Here is a 23886-nt window from a genome sequence, read left to right on the forward strand (position 1 = left end):
GATGTGGTATTTTTCATTTCTTAAAATGGTCTTTGAAACTACAAGAAGAATTCTAGAATTATATATCAACCAGATATATTCTGGATATAAAATACAAATGTTATTGGCAGAGATATGTCCCTGAACTAGCATCCTGAAGTAGAAACACTGAACAGCATAAAATCAAATGGACATGTACGAAAATTATTGGGTGGGGAGGAGGGCTGAATCTTTTTATTTGGGCAACAGCAGCCTTATCCATATTTTAATTGAACCCTCCCTTAGGAAATATTGATATGTTGTGTAACTATTCAATATATTTCTTTTTCTTTTACAAGTCTCACAAATGATGAATGAAATAAAATCATCTGCAAACATCTGCAATGGAAAATAGTTCGGACCCCACCTTGCTTTTCCAAAAAATGTAGACATCCCCCACCCTTTCACAAAAAAGGCAAAAAAAGCACAAAATTATTCATTATTTATAATCTTATACTCCTGCAGTCCCTTAGTGTTTTGCTCAGGGTTTTTGAAAGTATATAAAAGTAATGTTAAATATTACATTTTAACCAATCTGATGCAGAAATTGAGTCAAGTGAGCTGCAGCGAAGACATTACTGCCATTTTAACTATTAAAGCATTTCCTGTCCTACTCTGCTGCACTCATATTCCCTGGGATGAACTCAGTGTTTACTTTTCAATTATTTAAAACAAGCAGTGCTGGATAAAGGTTTTCAACTGGTTGTGGATAAGGACTGTTCATCCGTGACCCTATTTTTTAAAAGTGCACCTGAAAGTGGGCACTTTTTGTATTTATATATAAAAGCAGTGGAATAGTGTGATTGCAAAAGGTTTTAGGCTTTTACAGTTTTTCCCCTCCAAGGACATGAATGCAACATGTGTTTCCCCAAAGAGAGCATGGTGGTGTCAAAGGGAGTGAGGTGCTAATGCTCTGTTACCTCTTGATGCCAAACAGCTGAGCCACCACATGTCAAGGTAGAAAGGACAAGTCAAAAGACAGGAAGTGTAACACATGGCCTTCAAAATGAAAGCATAAACTGTTAAGTGATTAGGCAACTGCGACACCTTCAGCAACTATAGAGCTGTGTTGGATTATTTCATAATAATGGTATAATATTGCAACTGCAATCGAGCTTCTCCTGCATCTTTTTCTTGTGAGTTATTGTGGTTGTGTATGTCACGAGGAAGGAAATTTGCAATCTCACAAGCGAAGTGTATCAAGTGTACAATGCTTCAGAGTGGAACCATAGCTAAGTTATAAAGAATAACTGGCATGCAGCAGTACTAAGAAGATAAATGTTATTATACAACAGTCAGTTCCTGAAAAGTTATATTGAATAATCTATGTACTCATGCTCCTATAATAAAAGTATTAAGTGATACTGAGCTGTTCTAATATGAAGGGGGCCGAAAACAGGACTTCAGAAACCAAAGGGGAAATTATAGCCTTGCCTACATAGACTGATATTTTTTCTTTTTAATTTGCCACAAACTAATGAACACACCGTAAGGGGCCCACATGAAGGTCATGCACAGTTGTTCTGAGCCAGAAATGGGAATGGTATCATGGGCTAAATTGCCATATGATATATTATGACACAGTACTGCCCATATCCATGTAGTACAATAAGCCTCATATGTCAGTTATCTAAAATGATACATCATAATATCTGGTGAGATAAAAAGGAAAATATAAAATGACTAATGCATTATGAATTGATGAACTTCAGAAAACTGAGATGAAACAATGAACCAAGATGCATAATGTCTCAGCCCCTTAACACGCAGATGCTAAGTATAACCACCTTAGAAACAATGTCGCAATGGTGGCCCGAAGGGTGAGTACAGCTGGTTTCTCACAGGGATTTTATTTTGACAATCAAATCCGGAAGTACTGTTATATGATGATGAACTTGTTAGTGATGTGCTCAAAGTGGACGAACAAGGCACCGCCAACATTTGCGAGCTAGCAAACATTGCCTTATCCGGTAACGTCATACTCAGCATCGGTCAATGGTAGGTTTTGTTTAGTACTAACGTTTATAATACCGATAATTACCGTAGAAAGCTAACGCTAACTCGGCGAGGAGCTCGTCATTAGCTAAGGTTAGCTTTCCTAGTTTTTGTCTCGTTCTTTACTTTGGGTTTGCCTCTCTTTCAGTTAGAGCTAACAAGCTAGCTAACGTAAGCTATTGGTTACTGTAAACTAACTAAACAATCACTACTGTGTTACATACATTATTATTTTTCATTCTAATAATAATTGTGTTGTTATAATGATAGCCGCTAAGCCAATACCGTGAACGTTAAGCGGGTAATGCTATCTGCAGGGAGTGTGACGCTATCGTGTTCATTGTGGTTGCCTGACAACGGAAAATTAAAGAGACAGTAACGTATCGACCTGACCGTTAATCAATATTTGTCAGCACCAAGTTGTGTAGAGTCGAATGATGTGTACCTAATATCAATACTATGTTGCTGACAGTAATTATTCAGGTGAACGTTAGCCTTTCTGCTCTATGTGACCCCTAGTTTCTCACTAACGTTACTTTAAAAACAAAATTCAAGTCACCCAAACAGTGATGAAAGGCCGCAAACGGACGTTTCCCTGATAAATGAGCTCCACAGATAATGCACCACTATAGTGACACTAAGGAACTAAATAGTGATATTATTTCCTGTAGTCTTTGGTTGTGATAAAATGTTTTATTTTTACAGCCTATGGATGGAAGCTGTATACATTTGGCCCTCCATGGCACACTATTGAAACCCCTTTTTCAAAGGGTTATTAATTATTGTAGCTATTCAATAACCGTTCTTATCTTCACTAACTAAAACTATGAGTTTTGCAGCCTGGAGTCAGTTGTCATTTTACAACACAAAAACTTGGGATGCCAGAATGTAGATAAAACAGAATGCAATTATTTGCAAATCCTTTTTGACCTATGTCCAATTGAATTGAGTACACAAGGGAGATATTTAGCGTTTAAACTAATACATTTTAATGTTTTTTGTAAATATGCACTCATTCTGCAGTCTGGTCTGCAGGCGGGCCTGTCTAGTGCCTGCTCTCTTACTATGAAGCTACGCTGTTGTAATACGTGCAGAATGTGTCTCGTTGTTTTGCTGGACTGGGCATGGACATCTCTGAAAAAGATGTTGCCTGTATTGCAGCATATGTTGCCCCAAAACCTGTATGTACCTTTCAGCATTCATGGTGCCCTCACAGATGTCTAGGTTACCCATGATACCATGGGCACTTACACACCTCTATACCATCACAGTTGCTGGCTTTGAACTTTGCACTGGTAACAATCTGGATGGTCCTTTGCTTTTTGGCCTGGAGGACATGACATCAATGATTTCCAAAAACAATTGAAATGTGGACTCGTCAGACCACAGCACACTTTTCCACTTTGTGTCAGGTCTTCACAGATGAGCTCGGCCCCAGAGAAGTCGGCGGCGTTTGTGAATGTTGTTGATTTATGCCTCTCACTTTGCAGGGTAGAGTCTGACCTGGTGTTTGTAGATGCAGTGATCAATGGTGTTTACTGACAATAGTTTAATGAAGTGCTCCTGAACCCATCTAGTGATATCCTTTATACAATCATGTCGGTTGTTAATGCAGTATTGTCTGAGGGGTCAAAGGTCAAGGGCATTCAATATTGGTTTTCAGCCTTGTCCTTGTCCTTATGTGCAGAGATTTCTCCAGACTCTCTGAATCTTCTCATGATAGTATGGATTTTAGATGGTGAAATCCATAAAATCCATAAATTCCTTTCAATAATACGTTGAGAAATGTTCTTTAACTGTCGGACTTTTGCCCACACAGTTTTTCACATAGTGGTGAATCTCATGCTCTACTTACTTGTGAATGCCTGAGGCTATTGAGGGTGCCCCTTTCATAACCAATAATGATCCTATCATCTGTTACCAATGAACCTGTTTACCTGTGGAGTGTTCCAAACAGGTGTTTTTGAGCATTACACAACTTCCCCAGTCTTTTGTTGCCCAACTTTTTTGGAGCTCGTTGCAGGCATCAAATTCAGAAGGAGTGTATATTTGCAAAAAACAGTCGAGTTTATCAGTTTGAACATTAAAAATCTTGTCTTTGTACGCTATTCAATTAAATATGACATATGAGTCAAAAAGGATTTGCAAGTCATTGCTTTCTGTTTTTATTTACATTTTATATAACGTCCCAAATTTTGGAAATGGGGGTTGTACAGTTTTATTTTATGCTCTTATATTATGCCAAGCTTGGCATTTTGTGTTCTCAGTTGGGTTGTATGACTTTGCCAAAAGGAGATGGATGATGAGCTGGAGAGCTTCATCAGGGCGCGGAAGGCCAGAGTGGCTGAGGACAAAGCCAGTTTAGAGCAAGACCCTCCTTACATGGAAATAAAGGTGTGTTGGTAAGATGGTTGTCAGGTTATTGGCTTCTGGATCAATAACCATTTATTATATACATTTGTTTTGTTAAATTCTGATCGCTATAACCTTTTATTTCATAAAGTGCAATACAAATACAAAGAAGTAAATTATGCGTCACTTTATTTTCTGTGGACAGAAAGCAGAACAGATTTAATTGTAACTGAAGGAAAGTATTGAGTGTTTAAGCTCTTTTTGTATTTGTTTGGAAAGTTATTGGCAGAGCACTGGGATGTCTCTTTTCCAGTGATCCTATTGTGCATACCTTTCAATGCATGATGTTCCTCTTTTTTTGACTGACAGGCAAAACCCCACAGAGCTTATGGATCCACTGTTAAAGAGAACATCCCTCCCAAGACTATAGCACAGGGGAAAGGTACAGTTCAGTTCTACATTTCCCTCATTTAAACTCCTAAATGATTCTTTTCATAAAAGATGAGCAAATCACAAAATCTCTAATTAATAGTAAATCATGATTTGTCGTGTTGTCATGTGGGCAATGTTTGTCTGGGTAGATGCTAAGCTACAGTTGGCAATTTTATAAAAAATACTATTTTTTCATTGTGTCACATTTCTTGCCTCTGATGTTTTCAGAAATAAAGTATACTGTTTACCTCTAAAAGTGGCCGGTGCTTGGTTTTGGCTCCACTGTTTCCAACATGGCAGCCAGGCCACAAACTTTCTCATTTTACAGCAAAACAAATTACTAAAATATGTTTCATAAAACACTTGACGGCAGAAATAGGCAATGCAGTAACAGAATTGTAATTCATATTTGATCAGTGCTGCCTTGTTTGACAGCTGCGTTTGAGGCTCCTCAGCTCTGATTGGTTATTTTTGTTAAGGCGCTGTGAATTCTTGCAAATGCCATTAGGAGCACTATGAGGAGAACATGATTTTTTCACAGACTATCTATCTCAGGTACTACGGTGTGGATATAGTAACCGTTTCAGCCAAAATGACAAAAGGTAATTTTTATTAAAATACCAACTGTAGCTTTAAGGAGGCAGTTTTCTTGTTTTGGCACCAAACTCTTTGCCTCATGTCTCTATTAAAAATTGATGGATGCGTTTTGTTAGAAGACAGTTGCACTGTGGGTTTGCCCCTCGGCATAGAGTACGAGAGGAAGAAACAGAGGCTGCAGCATGAGCTCCGTATGGACTACAGGCGCTACATGGCTCAGGTGACTGTCACTGACCTACCTGCTTACTCATTGGTTTGGCTGTAGCAAACACCCTTTGTTCTAGATCTGACAATAGTTTGTGTTTAGTTTTAGATTGAGATGAATTGTACTAGAGGTTGTACCCTTTGCAGCTATTGGTATCCCATGATCGATGTAGCGTTCAGGTATCCTCAGCAGTATTTACAGTCTGGAAATATCACATGACCAAGATTTGTTTACCAGGCATTTAAATTTAGGTGGGTATTTCCTGCATGTGGTAATTTAATACCAACAGTTGGCATAAACTTCTAGATATGCTGTTAATTTCATGGTGCTATGGAAAAAATACAGCACAAATACAGTACATTTACCATTAACCTGTCATACCAGATATATTCAAGTTAAATATCACAAATTTCACAGTATACACAGGCTTTATTTGTGCTAATATTACACAGGTGGGTGAGGATCCAGTCTTTGGGGTTGGGGCTCAGGGATAAGCTCCTTTTAACTTTAGATATTAACTTAAGCTCTGAAGAGTAAAAGTCACAATGTTGGAGTCATGATAGTAACATTTTATGTTACAGAAAAAACACTTGGATCATGGAGAGCCTGGACCATTAATTCACCTTGATAACAGGAGGTCTATCAAGGTAAATGTCTTCTTTTAAATGACCTAATGATGTCAGCTGATTTGAAAATCATGTCTTTGACTGGAGAGGGTTATGTTTAAAAAAACATCTGTGTCAGTTGCTGGCATATCACAAATTTAACTAAGAACCTCAACTGTTTTACCTGCCACCTTTTTTTAATGAAAGAAAATGAACTGAACCTCTTCATTACTGGATGGCTGCCAAAATCTGTGGAACACTAACTTGAAAGAATTAAGTGATACAGAAACCTCATGCTGACTGTCTCATTCAGTATATAGAGATTTAATAAACAACCCCAAGGTGCTGCTTTTTTCCCCTAAAAATAAATACGAAAACACACTTAAGGTACATTGTGAAAATGAGCAGTTACCATTGTTGTTTAGATGATTGATTCCCAGCCAGGGGTACTTGTAGCTCTGAGTGTACTTCTGCAGTTTTTAGTGGGCTCATGGAAAGATAGTAGAGTAGCTCAAATCATTTGACAAATGGAAATTACAATTTGATGAAAAGAATATGTCTACATATTCATTTTCTATAACACCTGAATGTTGTGTAACTAAAAATATCACATAGTGAAAACTAATCATGAAGTGAGCGTGGTCGAGGTAAGTCGCTAAAAGTAATGCATATGTGGTTGACATATATGGTTAAAATAAACAGGTAAAGGAAGTGGATAAATGGTTGAACTGGATAGCTGAGAATAATGGATAAATATTTGAAATAGTCAGCTTCATGTAATGGGGCGATGGTTGATGTTACTTTGATGATGTTGTTGCAACTTTTCAGTGTGGCAGTGAATGCTTAGTTTTCCCCTCAGCGCAAAAGGATGCAATGTTTTTTGAGTGTTCCCAAAAATACTGACTGTAAGGTGACAGAAGAGGTTGGGAACCACTGATTTAGATTTAACAAAATAAATTGTACATTTGATTGCACCCAACTTGGCATTGATGCTTAAAATTGACAATAAGGACCTGATGATATCTTCACACTCTGTTTTTGAACATGTTTCCTTCAGCAACACCTGCTTGAAGACCAGACAGGTGTTCTTCCCAAACAGCGACCCCCCTCACGGAGGGATGCAGCCACTCTAACAGAGGACAGTAGGCGGTTGCACAGGGCTTTGCGCCTTACTGAGGTTAACACTCTCAGTCCTGAGGAGGACGAAGGGCAGTCGTCTGTACTTCCCAGGCATTGTGACAGGCTGGGGAAGCTAGCGGACCAGGAGTCAGAGGAGGAGGAGTACTTGAAGGAGCTGGAGCTGATGGAAGGAAGACGGCGCAGGCATACAGGGGTTGAGACCAGTTATGAGAAGACACGATCCAATAAGACTGACGGCAGGTATGTTGATTTATGTGTGTATGTTGAAAGCATGTTATAATATAGCTGACTTGTATGTCCTTATTGATCATTCTCTGTCAATCTGTTTTTATCTGGCTTTTCTCAGGGAGAAGAGGGAGAATCTAGCCGGCAGGGGATCGAGAGCACTGACCAAAAATGAGGATGCTGAGTTTGCCACTGGCCTTATAATAGGTTAAAGGACATTTTGTATTTTGCAGATAACTCACACCAAACAACTACAGAGTATCGACGGCCCCCCTTATTGTTTATTGGTATCATCTTTTCAGGAGTAGCTGATACAGAAGATGCCTTACAGAGGAGGAAGGAGCGCTATAGACAGGAGCTGCAGGAGCAGATAGCTGAACAGCACAGGAACAAGAAGAGGTGCGTTGTCAGTAATCCTTGTTCTTCCATGTACAGCATTACACCGGTGTAATATTCTCATTTTAGGCAGGTAGATGACACATATTCACAGCGATGTTCAACTGCTGCACAATTCTAATACTACAGGCAGTTATCCTGTGTTTGAGTGATCATGAATGATAGCTAAGCCTCTGAAGGGCTGAATGTCCATCCACAGATTCGGCTAGCTTCCATCCTGACAACACCTAATGTGTCCGTCAAGGGCCTTGTGTCTTGTTATTGAGCAAAACCCTGAACCTCTACTTGAGCTCTTGTTGGAACATCCTGCAGGGTGATGTCATTATATGCGTAGCATGTGTATCTCTGTTAAACAACTGTACATGTGTGTCCTTATTGCAGGGAGAAAGATTTGGAGCTGAAAGTTGCTGCAACGGGGGCAAACGATCCAGAGAAACCGGTCAGCCAGCATCTGACAACCAACTCACATTTAGTTTGGGTCAAGAAGGTTGTTGATTATTTTTAAGGTCACAGTGGGTAGATACAAATTTACTGGCCATTTTAAGTATTTTACGCTTCAGCTACATTTGTAGAGCATAATCTGTGAATCAGTATTGTGTCTCAGCCGACATGGATGATATTTTTGGGGAGATGTCAAAGGGATTTTCAATATATCTCATAAACGGCAGTAGCTCAGTCCATAGGGACTTGGGTTGGGAACCGGAGGGTCGCCTGTTCAAGTCCCCGTCCGGACCAAAAATATTGAGCGTGGACTGGTAGCTGGAGAGGTGCCAGTTCACCTCCTGGGCACTGCCGAGGTGCCCCTGAGCAAGGCACCGAACCCCCCAACCGCTCACAGCACCTGTCATGGGCAGCCCACTCTGACATCTCTCCACTTAGTGCATGTATAGGTCTAGTTTGTGCATGTGTGTGTTTGGACCTGTGTGTAATTGACAACAGAGTGAAAAATTGAATTTCCCCTCGGGGATTAATAAAGTATAAAAAAAATAATAAAAAAAATTAAACATATTTGTTTATCTTTCAATTTTGTTTTCAGCCTGACCGCATCAGACAGTTCGGACTGTGCAGGAGAGAAGATCGGCAGGTCTTAGAGCCTTCAGCAACAGGAGAGAGTGAAACATCATCCAGAGGTCTGCCTAATAATGTGAAGATAGGTGTTAGAGACCGGGAGGTGCCTCCTCCTGAGCAGCCCCATGTCGCCTTCCAGTCCCCTCTGCTGGAGTACAGCTCTGCCCTGGGCCTCGGGGGAGGAGGTCTGTCTCCCAACACCCAGCCTGCTGCCCCCTCCTTCCCCAGAGCCATGGACACTCCCAGGTATCCCTTTTCTTTAAACTTCATGGAAGCTATAATTCTCTAGATTTCAGTCTTGGTTGATTTGGCGTCATGTTGTCACTGTGGTAACAGCTAGTGCAATTTAACACTACATAAACAGCTTGCTGTGGCTGGTGATTATTGCTCCAGTACTCCCTGTGATTAAAACAGATTCACTGTCAAAAAATTGACCAAATTGTCTTTTTTTGTAGACGCATCATTGATGAATCATTGTCGTCAGTGCTAACCTCGGTGACTAATGGGACGATATTCTTACCTCCTGATATATTATCTTAATACTTGTGATTTAATTTATGATTTATCATGGTATTTCTTTACTGTAGCCTTTGGGAAAAAGTTGAATCATACACTTTTAGAGACTATATCACGAGAAATATTTTTAATAACAATGCATGTCAGTCAGTCAGTCTTTGTCGCTGTCATTACAGCTGTGCCATATGCTGTAAAGAAAAGTAGTTAACTATTGTTTTCATGGGCGTTTTTCACAGTTTATTCCAGTGAAGCACTTAATGACTTGCGAAATGCTCTGTGAAAGATGTCATATTAAACAAACTTTACTTAATTACTTAGTGACGAAAATGTACAAACTGCTACATTTATTTATACATATTTATTTTTTTACTGTAAGAAACAGGTAAAATCTTATTGTCAGCCCCTCAGTCTTTTTAATCTCTTTCTTTGTTTATCAGACCGCACATAAGGCGAATTAACGAGGTCATGCACCTCCAGCCACTAGGAGACTATTTGCCAGAAGGAGAGCAGGCAGAGGCACTGGCTTCTAGTGCTGGTGTACACAGTGTTTCCTTAACATCTTGAGAATTATAACTTTAAACTATGTGGTCAGTTTTGACAGATGGCTGTTTTTGCCAAGTTGCTGGCAGGTTATTTGACACCTAAACTTGAGTATAAATTAACTTTAAATTTAAGACTATTTTTGCCTTTTTAGTTAACCTCATACTGTGCAGCCCTGATTATAATAGAGAATAAGATGAGTGGTAGTGAGCTATGCAAAGCACTGTGGGACTTAAAGACACGGCAGCTACGGTAGAGACTGAGTACAATTAGACGATGTGTATGAGTTATATCTTATCTGGTTTGAAAACACGGTCAATCATCATGTCATTTCCAGTAAATATCACAATATAAAAATGTTTAAAAAGTACAAACATAGAAAGACAGCAAGTACTCACCCATCTTTTAAGTGGTTATATCTTAAGTATGATCTCTAGCGCACAGCTGACAGGTACAGTGGTTTGTTTACATGATGTTCCTGAAGTTCATATTTCATGGCCTCAGTGTGGACAGAGAGGCACTTGCTTGCTGTTAGGGCACAGTGTTCGGCCTACATATTTGCAGAGGGAAATATTTTTACCGGACGTTATGAAAGGAGAGATTTAAATAAGTCGGACTTCAACAGATGTTCCTGGTCAAAAGCCGCGTAATGGAAAGCCTGAGCTCAGCAGCGCTTATGATAAAGCTGCTTGCTGTGTGAGAGAGACAGAGATGGAGAGAGGGGAAGAGAAGGTGGAAGTTAGATCACTGCACAATGTTTCTATAAGTTAATAACTTACTCAGAACACTCCTCTATGACCCACTCGCCTGAAGCCTGCGATATTTTCTAACAAGCTTACCCGAACTGCCTGACTGCATCATCATTTGACTCTTTGACCAGTCCATTCTTGTTTCTTGTCTCTGTTCAAGAAGCAAAGTATGGATGCTACTTCCGAGAATGCATTGTTTTCTGACATTGTTGCTTATTCTCTATACATAATATCAAACACCTAAATCTACAGATATAGCAAGAAAAATAAGACCTGCAGAAGGTTTTAGATTTGAGATGAGACACTGTTATATAACAACACTGACAATTTGATATCATACTTTGTAGCTCCAGAATCCCCTTGTTTCCTCCACATCCTCCTTCAACTCTCAGTGAAAGCTACAGGAGCCCGTATGGAGAGCCCCACCACTACTACGGCACCAGAAACCTGCTTGACCCAAACATGGCCTACTGTAAGCACTAGTCTCCTCTATTAAATGGGAGTAAAACTAGTTGTCTTGATGATAGTATATATCACACTCAGTGAACATATTGGTAGTATGCTATACAAATATGCTACATTCAGCATGATAATCATATTTTTAGAGTGTTTAATTTTTCTGTCCAGATGGCCCCTTGTCTGTTCCTGGTGCTGGTCTTCCCATGTCCTACTGGAACGTACCACCAGGGGGAGCTTTGCCCAGCCAGTATGGTCACCACAGCCCTCACAGCCAGCACAGTGGGAGCAGCTTCCCTGAGCCTCCAATACAGTAAATATCTCCTCTTTAGTGCTTTGGCCTAGGCAGCAGAGTCAGAAAATTAAACAGGAAGCACTCAGGCATCTTATTCTTCATCATTTGGTGGTGCTGTCAACTCAACTCACTTCACTGTTTTGGGGCATATGAGCAAAAACCACAGTGGTGTAACCTCTTGTAATCTGCCTTATGATTTCAAGCCAAACAGAATGGACATGGTGTTAATACCTGCTTGTGTAAACCTTTTTGTCCCATTATATTGGAGAATTGACTAGTAACCATAGTAGGATTGCTTTTGTCTCGTAAAACTGAATGTCATTTTAGGGAAATGTAATAAGACACTGTAACAGGACAATAGAATAAAATCCTGGTGTCATTCTGCAACTTTCCTGACAGGTCTAGCAACGACGCTGCAACTGTGGACTTGCATGGCAGGACTTTTCCTTCAGACAGAACCAGATCAACCAGGGAGAGGATTATGAGCTACAGGGAGGCTTTGAAACAACAGGTAGGTGAAACCTCCCTACTGCCATCATCCATTAGAATAATAATAATAATAATAATAATAATTTTCCTCTAAAACACAAAGAACTCGTGGTGGTTGGATCTAATGACTGTATAATAACAACATATCCAATATGGGTGTCAATCACACATCACAATACAATATTATATCAGTTCTCTATACAACGACACAATATCAGCTGATATGGAAGAGTCTGCCACGATACGATTTTAATTTGATGCAAGTCAGGAGCCTGTGATCGACTTGAGACCATATCAGTGAATATTTCCTTTGTCTTTTTGTTGGCGGCCTGCCATTATCTGCCTGTTGCTAGGCTGCTGGCACTGTGTGTTTAGGAATGAGGCACACTTGGAAGGAAATGGTGACACAGATGTACTGCAACCTCTACAGTGTATGAATGTGTATGAACAGCATCACCTTGGCTCAGGTCCTATTGGTAGGGAGTATGAATTAAAGTGGTTGCAGGTAACTTTTAACTTTCACTGCATCCTAGTGTGTGGTATGTTGGCAGGAAGCTTCCAGGAGAGGAAACAGCGAGCTTTACGACAAGGTAAAAGTGATCTAGATTAGACTAAAAGCTGTAGTGTAAGCTAAATTACACCCTTAGATCCTCATTCATTTGTTGATAGAGTCAGCTGTAGAAGTGTGTGAGACCTCTCCCTGCTCAGCTGTTACGTTATATCCCTCTGCCACCTCAGTCTTATCCCAGTCCTTATCTTTCTCCTCTAGTAACTCTGTGATACTGAAGCTACAAAAATCCTTTCTCCTTGTCGCCCTAGCTAGCACATTTTGCCACATGATCACTGCGGGCTCACATAAAGCTGTACCAGGTGGCTCAGTACTGATGTACTTGGGTTGTTTGTTGGGTTGATTTTGGGACTTAAACGGATAGTTTGGATCTTCTGAAGTGAGGATGTAGGAGGTAGTTATCCACAGTCAATGTATTACATATAGTAGATGTCAATTGGCATGCCCCCAGTTGGAACAGCAGGCAGGAGTACTCCCACAGAAACCAAGCAATGTACTGCTGTGGAGGGGTCAGCAACAAAATGTATTTTAGCCATCTAAAAAAATCACTTAAAGTGTTTGATGTATTGAATATTTTACCTGCTTTACTTTTCCCTCAGACAGCGATTTCCAACAGGGAATTGAAGCAGTTGTATCTCTCTATTCAAAGCCAGACTCCAGTGAGAAAAAAAGTCATTTGACATCACTGAACACAGGTGCTGCTGGTCTACTGCTGCTTCATTCAGTCAGTTTGTATTATTCTGTGACTTTGCCATTTGCTGGGATTCACCAAAGTCACACATTGAGACAGTGGCAGACCTGCAGCTCCCGTGTTGAGTGAGCAAAAATGACTATTTCTCAATGGAGTTAGGCTTTGAAAAGAGCGATATAACAGTCTCAGTTCCTTATCAGAAGTCGCTGTCTGATGGCAAGGTAAAGCGGTGAAAATGTTATCAATATATCAAACGCTTAAACTGAAAGTGATTTTTTTTAAGGTGGCTAAAATACAATTTGCTGCTGCCTCTGTCCACGGCAGTACATTGCTTAGCGTCTGTGGTGGTTGCTTCTCCAAAATGGGGGCATGCCGACCGCCATCTCCTGTATGTAATAGGCTGACTGTGAATAAGTACCTTATGCAAGCCCACTCCAAACATCCAAACTATTCCATTATCTGTTAATGATCTTTGATAGGTTACGGCGGTCAGAATACCAATATTAGGACATCCCAGAGTGTATTATTATGCTTATACCAACACATATGCCTCTTACATTTACCTGGCCTCTGTTTTCTAATTTTTTCAGGTTATAGTTTTGTTTTTGTTTTTTGTTTTTTAAATTGGAGTTCTTTTTAAAGCATCTTGATTAATTTGATTTTTATCCAACAATTATACTGCAAGGCATTGTAATATATTTTGATCACACGGGTTTACCCAATGCATCACTGGCTCAGTTTGAGGTAATTATACTCATACAAAGCACTGAAAAGCCGGTGTTGTGAAGAGCATTAGCTGCCGACAGAGAGAATTTCTTAGGGTTTAAAGAATAAGGATTTGTCATGTGAGGATTTCGGTGTAACCTAGAACATACTGTACTGTAGATCCAGGAGCAACAGGAACAGAGGCGTGTGGAGAGGGAGGAGAGGGAGCGTTATGAGGCCCAGCTGGAGGCTGACATGAAGAACCACCAACCCTGGGGTCGAGGTGGAGGAGGAGCCCCACTCAGAGACAGCACTGGAAATCTTATCGGTATGTGAATAGATAGTCTTTTTTTTATAGTTGTATTCTTGTTTTTCCTGCAAAATGATCACACACATTGTTCTGTTCACAAATGACAAGTTCCTACCTGCTGTTCTTGTTGCCAGCTGACCTCAACCAGATGCACAAACTGAACGAGGAGGCCTACAGCAACCCGGAGCAGTGGCAGAGGAGAGCCACGGCTGCCATGACGGCCCGCCGGGCAGAGCTCCCTGACCCCAATGAGAGAGTCTCTGGTACTGTAACAGATTGCAGTAGCCATGACACTAGTGACAGGCTCTCTGGTACCGTATCCATCTTTCTTCTTAATGTATTAAAGCCATGGACAGGAATATTTGAATCATACTTACCACACATTCACAAAGCACTATAAAATACAAAGAAAACAGAGTGACACTGCTGACTCTATGAGTGCTTAGAGCTCACTCATGCCTATTTTCAAAAATGTCATATTTGCAGCTGAGCAATAAACACTAGCACCACTAAGGTTTGTGCTTACATGGTCTGATATACTGATGACCTCAGCTGCTGCTCCTCAGTGAGACTTTTTTTTAGAAGAGAAAGTTCTTTGGTATTCCTCATGTAGAATTCTTCATGTTTCCATCTTTTATAGGTTTCACCCATGTCCAAACACCCCAGTTTGCCAGAGGCAATGTGTTTGCCAACCAGCCCAGCCAGCAACAGCTCCACGAGCAGGACAAGTACAAAGCTTACCTCAAACAGCAGGTATTGCCGAGTTTCACTTCAACTGGTAGCCGACCATCCTTTTGACATTCTGTTCTCTAGAAATTTAGCAAGCTGCTTGTAAAAAAACTGCAAATACATTTAAGTTTACCAGCACAAACCAGGGAGAGGTTTGTTTTTGTTTGTTTTGCAAGAATATGCCCTCTGGTCTGCAAGTAAAAGTTGTTTGACATTTTGAGGCTGTGTTAATGAATTTCTGTCTCATTAATCTGGGTTTGTTTAAAGATTGATGAGAAGATGCTTAAAAAGGCAGAGGAGAGGGAACGAACAAGACTGGAGGAGGAGAAAGAGGAGAAGAGGCTGGCGGAGCAGAGGGCTCGTATCCAGAGAGAGTATGAAGAAGAGCAAGAGAGGAAGAAACGAAAGGAAATGGAGGTGAGGACCTAAAAATCTTAAGTCGTGGGTTTACACTTGTGTCCAATAATTGCACTTGATCCTTTAATTATCCGAAAAAAGTAGTCTACAGGGAAGTGCGATAACATTTGCAGAAGTTCAGATTGACTCGCCAGTTCTCCCCCTTTCCTCTGTGTCTCTTAGCAAAAGGCCAAGAATGAAGAACTAATTCAGCTGGCTGAACAGAGGAAGAAGGAAATGGAGAGAAAGAAGAAGGAAGCGGAGGAGAAGGAGAGCGCAGCACTGAGGAGGCAGTGTGAGAGGGAGAGGCAGGCGCGGCTGGAGGAGGTTAGTTCAGACTCCATGGCGACAATCACGATCACACTGCAATTTAGAGACATTAAAAAGTTACAAGTGTCAACTGGGAAGCTTTGAAGTTAAGAAAATGTTAGTCTCAATATCACCTAAATTGTGTAATCATTATTATTTTGCTGTATAATTATTATACAGTTATTATCATACAGATATAATCAGCAAACTTTCAGTTCTAGCTGTGTAATCTGTCTGAGCATGTACCTGTTGAGGATTAGTCCTCTCAGGCAGTGACAATAAAATCAACGACTGGAACTTTAATGTCTTTCCTCATAAGGACATTTTATGTTGTCCAAAAGATAATTTTGCTTGATGATCCATGTGATAAAATGTTGCCTTAGGTCTTACAGTGCTGTTTCGAGTTGCAAAGACCCAACACAAAGACTATAACTGACAGTCAGCTGACCGTAGTATAGTATAGTGTGTTCTAAACCATTTATATATTTATATTTTTGTACACTGCTTATAAATGTTAAATCAGTGGGTAAAGGATTGTTAAGTAGCATGTCCCTTTTTGTAGCCACTCTTGATATTTCCAGTCAGAGGGTGATAACCATCAAGTTTCATTTTATTAACCTGTAGATTTATGCATTTAATGGGTGGCTGTGTGTTGTAGGTCCCCAGGGAGCCGTCACCTCCAATCCCCACCCTGCAGAAGAAACATGGGCTACGCCAGTACACCCCCAGACCACCCACTGCTGACAGCCAGCATTCTACTGCCCCCCTTTCTGTGAGTTTCGTCTCAGCCCAGTCTCAGAGTTTTCGTCTTTTTTTTTTGTCTTTGCTGATTCAGCATGTTGTATCAGCATCGACGAGAGTAGAGCCCGTCGAGAAATGAAATCACTCTGATTGGCTGTTAAGCACTTGCTACATGAGGTAGGATTATTTTTCTTTAGCCATTGAGCTCTTTGACAGCTCTTTAGTTTCGTGATGGGTTGTGTTATTGTTCATCACCACATGGTTAGTATGTTGTGTTTAGGGTTCTTTCAACACTGGATTGTGTTGTTAATGTGCTAACTGGCTAACTAGCATCAAGAAGGTGTTCCTGTTTCCCTTTTTGAGTGATGATTGTGTGGAGTTATTTCCCCACACGCAGGTGCAGAACGTATGCGCTGGTTGACTGATGGCTGTAGTCTTTGTGGTGTGTTCATGTACAGTTTTTTGGGCCTGGGCAAGGCCACGTCAGGCAGCGCAGCAGGGGGCCTTCATCGCTGCTAGTTCTCTGGAGTCAGTTTGGTGTGTCTAGGCCTTTAAGCTCACACACAGAAACGTCTTCCTCCAATGTGTATTTTTGTTTTCATAACTTTATCCTCTTCTTTGTGTCTCTCAGGAGCGCTCTCTGTCTGGTCTCCAGTCCCCTCCTGTCCCTGCTTGTAGGAATCAGCTTCGTGCTGCTGGTACTGTATCAACAAGGCAGTTAAAAATGTCATCTGAGCAAAGCAGTTGTTTGCCATATCTGCAGTGTCATATTATTTGGTTCTGTCAGTCCCACTGACGGCATTAAAATGTTTCAACAGGTGGTACAACTTGTTCCACAGCTCCTGGGCTAATATTGTTTCACATCTGTCATATTACCCAGTTGTTAAAGCTTAGTACTGAGAATCTGTACTGTTTGTAAAAACACTGTAGCATACTGTGTGTGTGTGTGTGTGTGTGTGTGTGTGTGTGTGTGTTTTCAGGTGACCAGCGGGATGTGTTCAGTGAGCTGTCAGCGTTGCGTCGGCAGCTTCGCAGTGAACAGAAACGAGTGGAGGGTCGTCTGCAGCAGGCCGACTGGGAGGAATTAGACTCTCCGCTGAGTGACAGGTCAGACCCAGGCACATGCATCACTCTTATTGTAAATCTTATTTATCACATGGAGTGCAACATTTTGCGGAAATATTTAGTCACATATAGGTTTCTTACCTTCGTACATTTGACACATTGGATACACTGGTAGTTTTGGATCTGTTGCTCTGATATTTTATCAAATTGTATTCTGTAACATGACAACAGCAACTTGTTTCTTGGTTAGTAGCAGATAACAGCAGAATGACTGCAGTAAACATTAACAATAATTAAAACTTTTTTACATTAAACTGTCAATCTGAAAGATTTTGGTGACACCTGTAGTTAGAATCAGAATCATCTTTATTGTTTCTGTTACTGATCATCACAGCAAATGTAGTCAAGTTCTACAAGTCACAGATTTCTGGGGCCAGCAAAACAACTATTGTTTTAATAAAGATTTCAGGCAGTAACTGGCTGTTTTCCATCATTCTGTGAGCAGACATGATGTATTTTTATGCTGCAGTCTGCGGACAGCAGGGCACTGTGAAAGTGAAAGTTGGTTATCTCGCTAAGTTGGAGGTGTGCAGTCTGTTGCCTGCAGCTCTTCATGTAACAGCTCACTGCGGCTTCTCCATCTTCTTCCATTACTCCCTGCAATATTTCAAACTGATCCGCTGTCACAAAGTGTAGAAAATGGTTGTTGTGTTGTTTTGTATAGAAATCTTTGATGAACAATAGCGGAAAGGGCTAACCTTACAGACACGTTGCATTTCCTGTGACCCCCTTCATAACAAAAGTCAACTCATGTTTCGCCAGTTAATGTGAAGCTGCAGCAGTAGGAAATGTTCCATGTGCGTCAGCTGTAAGTAGTGAGAGGAGGCGGAGCTGTTAGGGCAGTGTAGTGTGTGTGTGAACTTGCTGTAAGCGAGAAAGTGCTGCTGGTACTGGTGTATCGATACTGTGGAACATGAGTATTGAAATATTTGTAATATTCAGAATGTATTGATGACCTGACATATTTAAAAGCAGTCCTACACTTCAGTGTTAAAGATGATTAATCTTTGAATTCAGTCATAACAGCTAAGCTGTTACTTCAGTTGGTTCCTCTTAACAACAACAAAAAAATCCTGGTATCCCTGGGAATATTTTTGCCTGGTAATAAAGTTGTTTGATAAAATGACATATCTTAACAGTGATCACTAATTAGCTAACACCTTACGCCTAAATTGCAAATATAATATCAGCTGACTGATGTTAGTTTTGTCCAATGACAGTGTTTTTAATTCTGCAATTTTTTAGCAGTGGTGAACTCAAAGGACTTATGGTTACAGGCAGTACATCAGGTTGATCATTTTTAGACTAAACTTTGTGCAGAAATCACACAACCCTGGTAACACTGCATGAAAATAATGTATGAATGTTAGAAGTAAGTGATGGTGTTGATGAAGGGGTACTTGGGCTAATCTGTTAGGGCTGTGGGGGCCCAGTTGCCAGAGAGGTTGGGGACCAGTGTTTACCCCGTCATACAGTAAAGTTAAATCTAAGATCCTGGTAAATCCTGATTTGCCCTTTTTTCCTCAGATCACTTTTATCATTAGCCGTTTGTGTGAGATTCTTCTGTGCCAAATAAGTGACTGATGCCAATTTAGTTTATGAGCATTTGTGTGTGATCCTGTCTTTATTTGCGCAGACACCGAGAGCGTCCCCAGGTGGACGTGTTCGATATGGCCAGGCTGCGGCTCCAGGCGCCGGTCAGACGGCCAAACTCCAGAAACGTGGAGCCCAGAAACCTGCTGCGTATCCACGACTCCCTTCAGCTGAAATACACAGGTAATACACAAGTCTTACAGTCTTAATGGTACGCAAAGCAGCATTATTAGCTGTGACCGGTTTGTTTGGGTGTTTGTGAATCAGACGGTGAGTCCAGGCTGGGCTTCAGTGACGTTCCTAAGCCGGAGGAAGGAGGAGGAGGAGGCAGGAGAAGGCGGGAATACAGGGATCCGTATCACCAGTTCAGCAGCCAGAGGTCAACAGTCCAGGACGGTCAGAGCTCACTGCAATTTTAAGTCCTGTTTATCCCTTTGCAGTAGTTTCAGTTACAGCTGTATCTGTGGTGGAACAGTTTATGTAAGTTTGTTCACTTATATCATGCTAGGTCGGCAGTTGGCTGAATTTTTATGCCTTTTAAAATAATTCTGTAAGTTTCAAATGTTGATGTTGGGAATGAATATTTCTTCTATATGGCCCAATTAACACCTGATATTGACACATGATCTGTATCTGGATAATGAAGTCCAATTAACAGGCTTTTGTAATTACACCACGTGTTGATAAACATTCTTTGGCCAGCTTGTCAACACTTGTAAGGAGTTAATTTACTAAATGCAGCAGACTTGCTAGCTACGGCTGCTGTTTTTAGCTTTTACTGTGCTTATTCCAGTTAGCAGAATAAGGTGGAGTTAAGGTGATTTCCGATGGTAAGCGACACTCTGCCTGATTACCTGCTTGGATCTTGGTTTCACTGTGCTCCTCATGTGACAGGCAGAAGAGCGCTATGCAAGTAAATGTCAAGCACCTGTGTGTGGTAACCATGGAAACAATATCATATGTCCCTCATCACAGGTTGCTGTGTTGACACATAGTGGCAGTCCCAAGGCCTTTTCCATTTTCCCTGATACCTTTCCTTGAGTCCTCTCCTCGTGTCTTAGTCCTGCCAATTTTAGGAATTGGGACGTCCTTCAAAATGGAGCGCTGAGATCGATTTCTGGTCACAAGCCAGAGGATTGAGGAGCTGAGGAAGCACATAATCGGGAAATGGGAGAGGCCCCCAGTGTTTGATGCATAGTTAGCAATATTAGCATAGCTGTGTCTGAAACCTGGCTTAAGCTGACGCTATATGTAGCCTTACCTGATACATCCAGTCTTATGTTGATGCTCTGCCATGCAACCCCCCGTTTGTGTCCCGATAACTGTTTAGAAAACAGTTTTATAATTCAGGGAACTCACACATGGCAGTCACCAGTCATTTGTCCGTTGATTCGCGCTGTGTTGTGTAGAAAAATGTTCAAGACAATGCAAGTGTGGCAGGGGGCGGGCATGTGTGTGAGTTGAGCACGACTGCTACAGTTTCACAGGACTGCCCGCTTGTTGCTACGCCTGTCAGGTTGACCGCACCTCCCTACCTGCCCACTTGCCTCTCATTGAAAATGAATTACTAGGTGTGTCACCTGCTCCCTGTCAGAAGTGTCTGAATGCACTGCAAACCAGACTACCTTCAGAAGTCTGTTCCCATCTAATTCCAATCACAAAGTATTTTGTGTGACACTTGTGTCAACGTTCACTTTCCGTTTACAGGCTATCCAGATGCAGATCACATGTTAATGCCAGCTGTAATTACGTTCAATGGCTTCCAATATTTCTGTGGTAGTGAAAAGTAAAAGAGAAATTAAGTAATGTTCTTGTTGTGTTTCAGATTATTTTGACCTGTTGCCACCACAGCAAAATGATTATCTGGTGAGTTACATAATAATTAATAATTGCTTGGTTTAAATAAAGCATCCGTGCTTTATCAGCTACAAAAATTCCTTACATGATTCTGTCTGGTTTATATGTACTGTTATATCCACTGTCTAACTTGTGAGTAGTGGAGTGTAAGTATGAAAAGAGTTGTGTTTTATGTTCCAGAGGAGTGTGCTGGGGGGGTCTGCAAGAGGTTCTCTGCTGGAGTCAGAGAGTGCTTTCATTGGTAAGAGCACCATGATGCAGGTGTTGTTATAAAGGCACTTTCACTGTCATTATATGTCGAATATCTGCACCTCTTTGATGCACGATGAAAAATGTAATCATTTGGAGTTGTGGATCTCTCATTTACACAACATACTATTACTATAGAACTGGTGTATTTTTTTAGTCTCAAGGCAGAAAGTGAATATTTTGATACTCTAAACACAATAAGATCATTTGCTTGGCTTTCATCTGAAACAAGTGCAGTGTTTCTACAACTTAAAAAGTCAGTTACTTAATTATGAATCTTCACAGCTTGAAATAATTTAAGGTTGACTTAACCCAAAAACAGAACTCTGCATGAAGTACATCTCGCTCAATAAAGGACAGGCAATTTAAAGTATTGTTATTATATTGTGTGTCTGTGTATACAGTATATACTATCTAGTATCACCAGGTTAATGTAAATATAGAGGAGGAGTGGAGCGGAGAGGGTGGAGAGATGTGGGGACAACAAACTGTAGCACAGTGTGTCCTCTTCAAGTTTGTGTCATTGAGATGCCTGGGGCTAATTTTGCCTCTGGGTTTATGTGTGTTTGTGTGTGTGTGTGTGTTGTGTTAAGACCCCCTAGGCGATGCCTTTCCAGTGCCGCAAACCCCAGAGCTTGAAAAAGCCCCTCTGCTGTCAGCCAGGGAGAGGAGGAGGCTGGCCAAACAGCCACAGCGTCCCCAGGTACGTTGCTTTACACACCACACACAAACCTCACAGCTTCCTGATGTGTGGTGCAGCTTTAACAATAACTATCTGGACTTTGAGTTTAAGCACATATATAATAATAAATAATGGACAACTGTAATTGTGTGTTGTTTTTGATTTTCATGTCCTCTGGTTGTTTCAGGATCGAGCTGCTTCCAGCCAGCCCTTCAGCCAGCGTGATGACTACTCCGCCCACTCAGGTAACAGACTGCAGCAGGAAGCTGAGCCCAGCGGTGACATAGGGAGCCGGGACAGGACAGGTCGTCTGATGGCTCTCAGTCGTCGTGGCAACACAGCAGGTACGACTAGAATGGTTCAGTTCTGCTTGTTGTTGTATTTTATGTAGTTCCAGTTTCGTTGGACGAATGCAAATCTCAGCAAAGCATATCAACTTCTGTCTTGACCTGTATTTACTTTTCAGGTAGGAGAGAGAGAAACTTCTGTCCACAAAGATAGATTCATGTTAATGTGTATTTTCAGACATTATTTAATTTTTGAAAAGAAAAAAAAAAATGCTCATAACTATCAAACAATAATTTGGCGCCCCCCCCCTGCAGTAACTCTGAGGACCCCCGTTGAAAAACCAGGCAGTAGATTATTTGTCTTAGATGTCTGAATTAAAATTTTAGCCTAGGGCTTTAATGGGTTGCAAAAGCCAAGGGGGTATTTTAATACAGCCAGTATTCAAATAACCACGGGAGCTGTTGATTATAGGTGGATATAGAAAAGCATTGCAATTATTCTGCAGCAAATATTTGTCTAGATGTTATTAATTATCATATACACACAGTGAGGTCTGCAGCAGTTAATGAACGGTGATTCTGTCATGCAAACAGCTGGTTTTAAGAGCAGATGGGTATCTGAGTTTGTTATTTAACTCTTTAATGTTTCACTCTCTGTGTTCTTCAGGAGCAGCAGACCTGTCTGATGACAACTCCTCCCCTCCCCGGTTTTCTCTCGGCAATCTCAACCATCAAGGCTCCGTGGATACTGTCTCCACAGATTCCTGGATGCGACCAGGAACATCGGACACACTGAAATGTTTGGACCGACCATCAAGGAGGGAGCGGTTGAAGACGTAGCATTGTGTCCCTGAGCTCGCCTCAACACACCTGCCCCCTCTGATCATGAGATCATGGTTGGTTTTAACTCACAGCTTTTTGTGACGGACAGACACTTCTGTATGAATGTCTAAAAAAACGATACTAACGGGAATGTACTTTCAGTTAAATGACGTCAGAGAACCTCAATATCTGTTGTCACAGTGAGAATTCTTGTTTGTTTACTATTTTATTAATAATTAAATTATGTTTTAAATAAATTATGTTTTAATTATATGAACTGTGTTTTGATTGTTTCACATCACACACTCAGGGTCTGCCACAGTTAGCCCACAATGAACTTGATGCACATGTTTTAAAATTTCTGTTTACATAAACATTTGTGCTTCTCCTGTCATTCATGTGTGTAAAACATGGCAGCAATTTTGACTTCACTAACATTTAAATGTACGCTATGTAAACTATATTATATTCAATATAAATATATATATATATATATAAATGAATGTAATTTAGTTTGACATTTTGGGAAGTAAACTCACTCTCTTGCCAAGAATTAGATGAAAAGATCAATACCACTCTCTCTGTCTGTTCAATATGAAGATATAGCTAGCAGTTCAGTTTGGCACAGGAAACAGCTACAACTGAGAAATCAAACTGACTAGATTATTTAAAATTGTAATAAATACTGAATAAAAAGCAACCCTTATTCACACACAGAGTTAAAAATGCCATTAAAGATTAGAC

General features: G+C 40.8%; 1 protein-coding gene across 8 annotated transcripts; it reads left to right on the plus strand.

Moving 5' to 3' along the window:
- The first annotated feature begins 1902 nt into the window (after positions 1 to 1902).
- On the plus strand, positions 1903 to 23415 carry LOC126389314 (centrosome and spindle pole-associated protein 1-like). Of its 8 annotated transcripts, none has more exons than XM_050042931.1 (28): positions 1903 to 2016; positions 4260 to 4407; positions 4735 to 4807; positions 5511 to 5614; positions 6181 to 6246; positions 7262 to 7584; positions 7691 to 7776; positions 7872 to 7968; positions 8347 to 8452; positions 9002 to 9279; positions 11186 to 11310; positions 11466 to 11607; positions 11989 to 12100; positions 14223 to 14370; positions 14487 to 14663; positions 14993 to 15105; positions 15349 to 15498; positions 15661 to 15804; positions 16445 to 16558; positions 17159 to 17225; positions 17508 to 17634; positions 19289 to 19428; positions 19513 to 19641; positions 21071 to 21111; positions 21283 to 21343; positions 21945 to 22054; positions 22221 to 22377; positions 22988 to 23415. In XM_050042931.1, the coding sequence occupies exons 2-28, from the start codon at positions 4309 to 4311 to the stop codon at positions 23158 to 23160; spliced, it is 3462 nt and encodes a 1153-aa protein (XP_049898888.1). In that variant the 5' UTR covers positions 1903 to 2016; positions 4260 to 4308; the 3' UTR covers positions 23161 to 23415. The 8 variants fall into 8 exon arrangements, 7 of the variants coding, with proteins under 7 accessions (XP_049898888.1, XP_049898889.1, XP_049898886.1 ...); XM_050042932.1 differs by having other exon boundaries at positions 1912 to 2016; positions 4281 to 4407; XM_050042929.1 differs by having other exon boundaries at positions 1912 to 2016; positions 4306 to 4407.
- The last annotated feature ends 471 nt before the right edge of the window (positions 23416 to 23886 follow it).

Source organism: Epinephelus moara, chromosome 4, assembly GCF_006386435.1.
Source record: "Epinephelus moara isolate mb chromosome 4, YSFRI_EMoa_1.0, whole genome shotgun sequence".
Lineage (NCBI taxonomy): Eukaryota > Metazoa > Chordata > Actinopteri > Perciformes > Serranidae > Epinephelus > Epinephelus moara.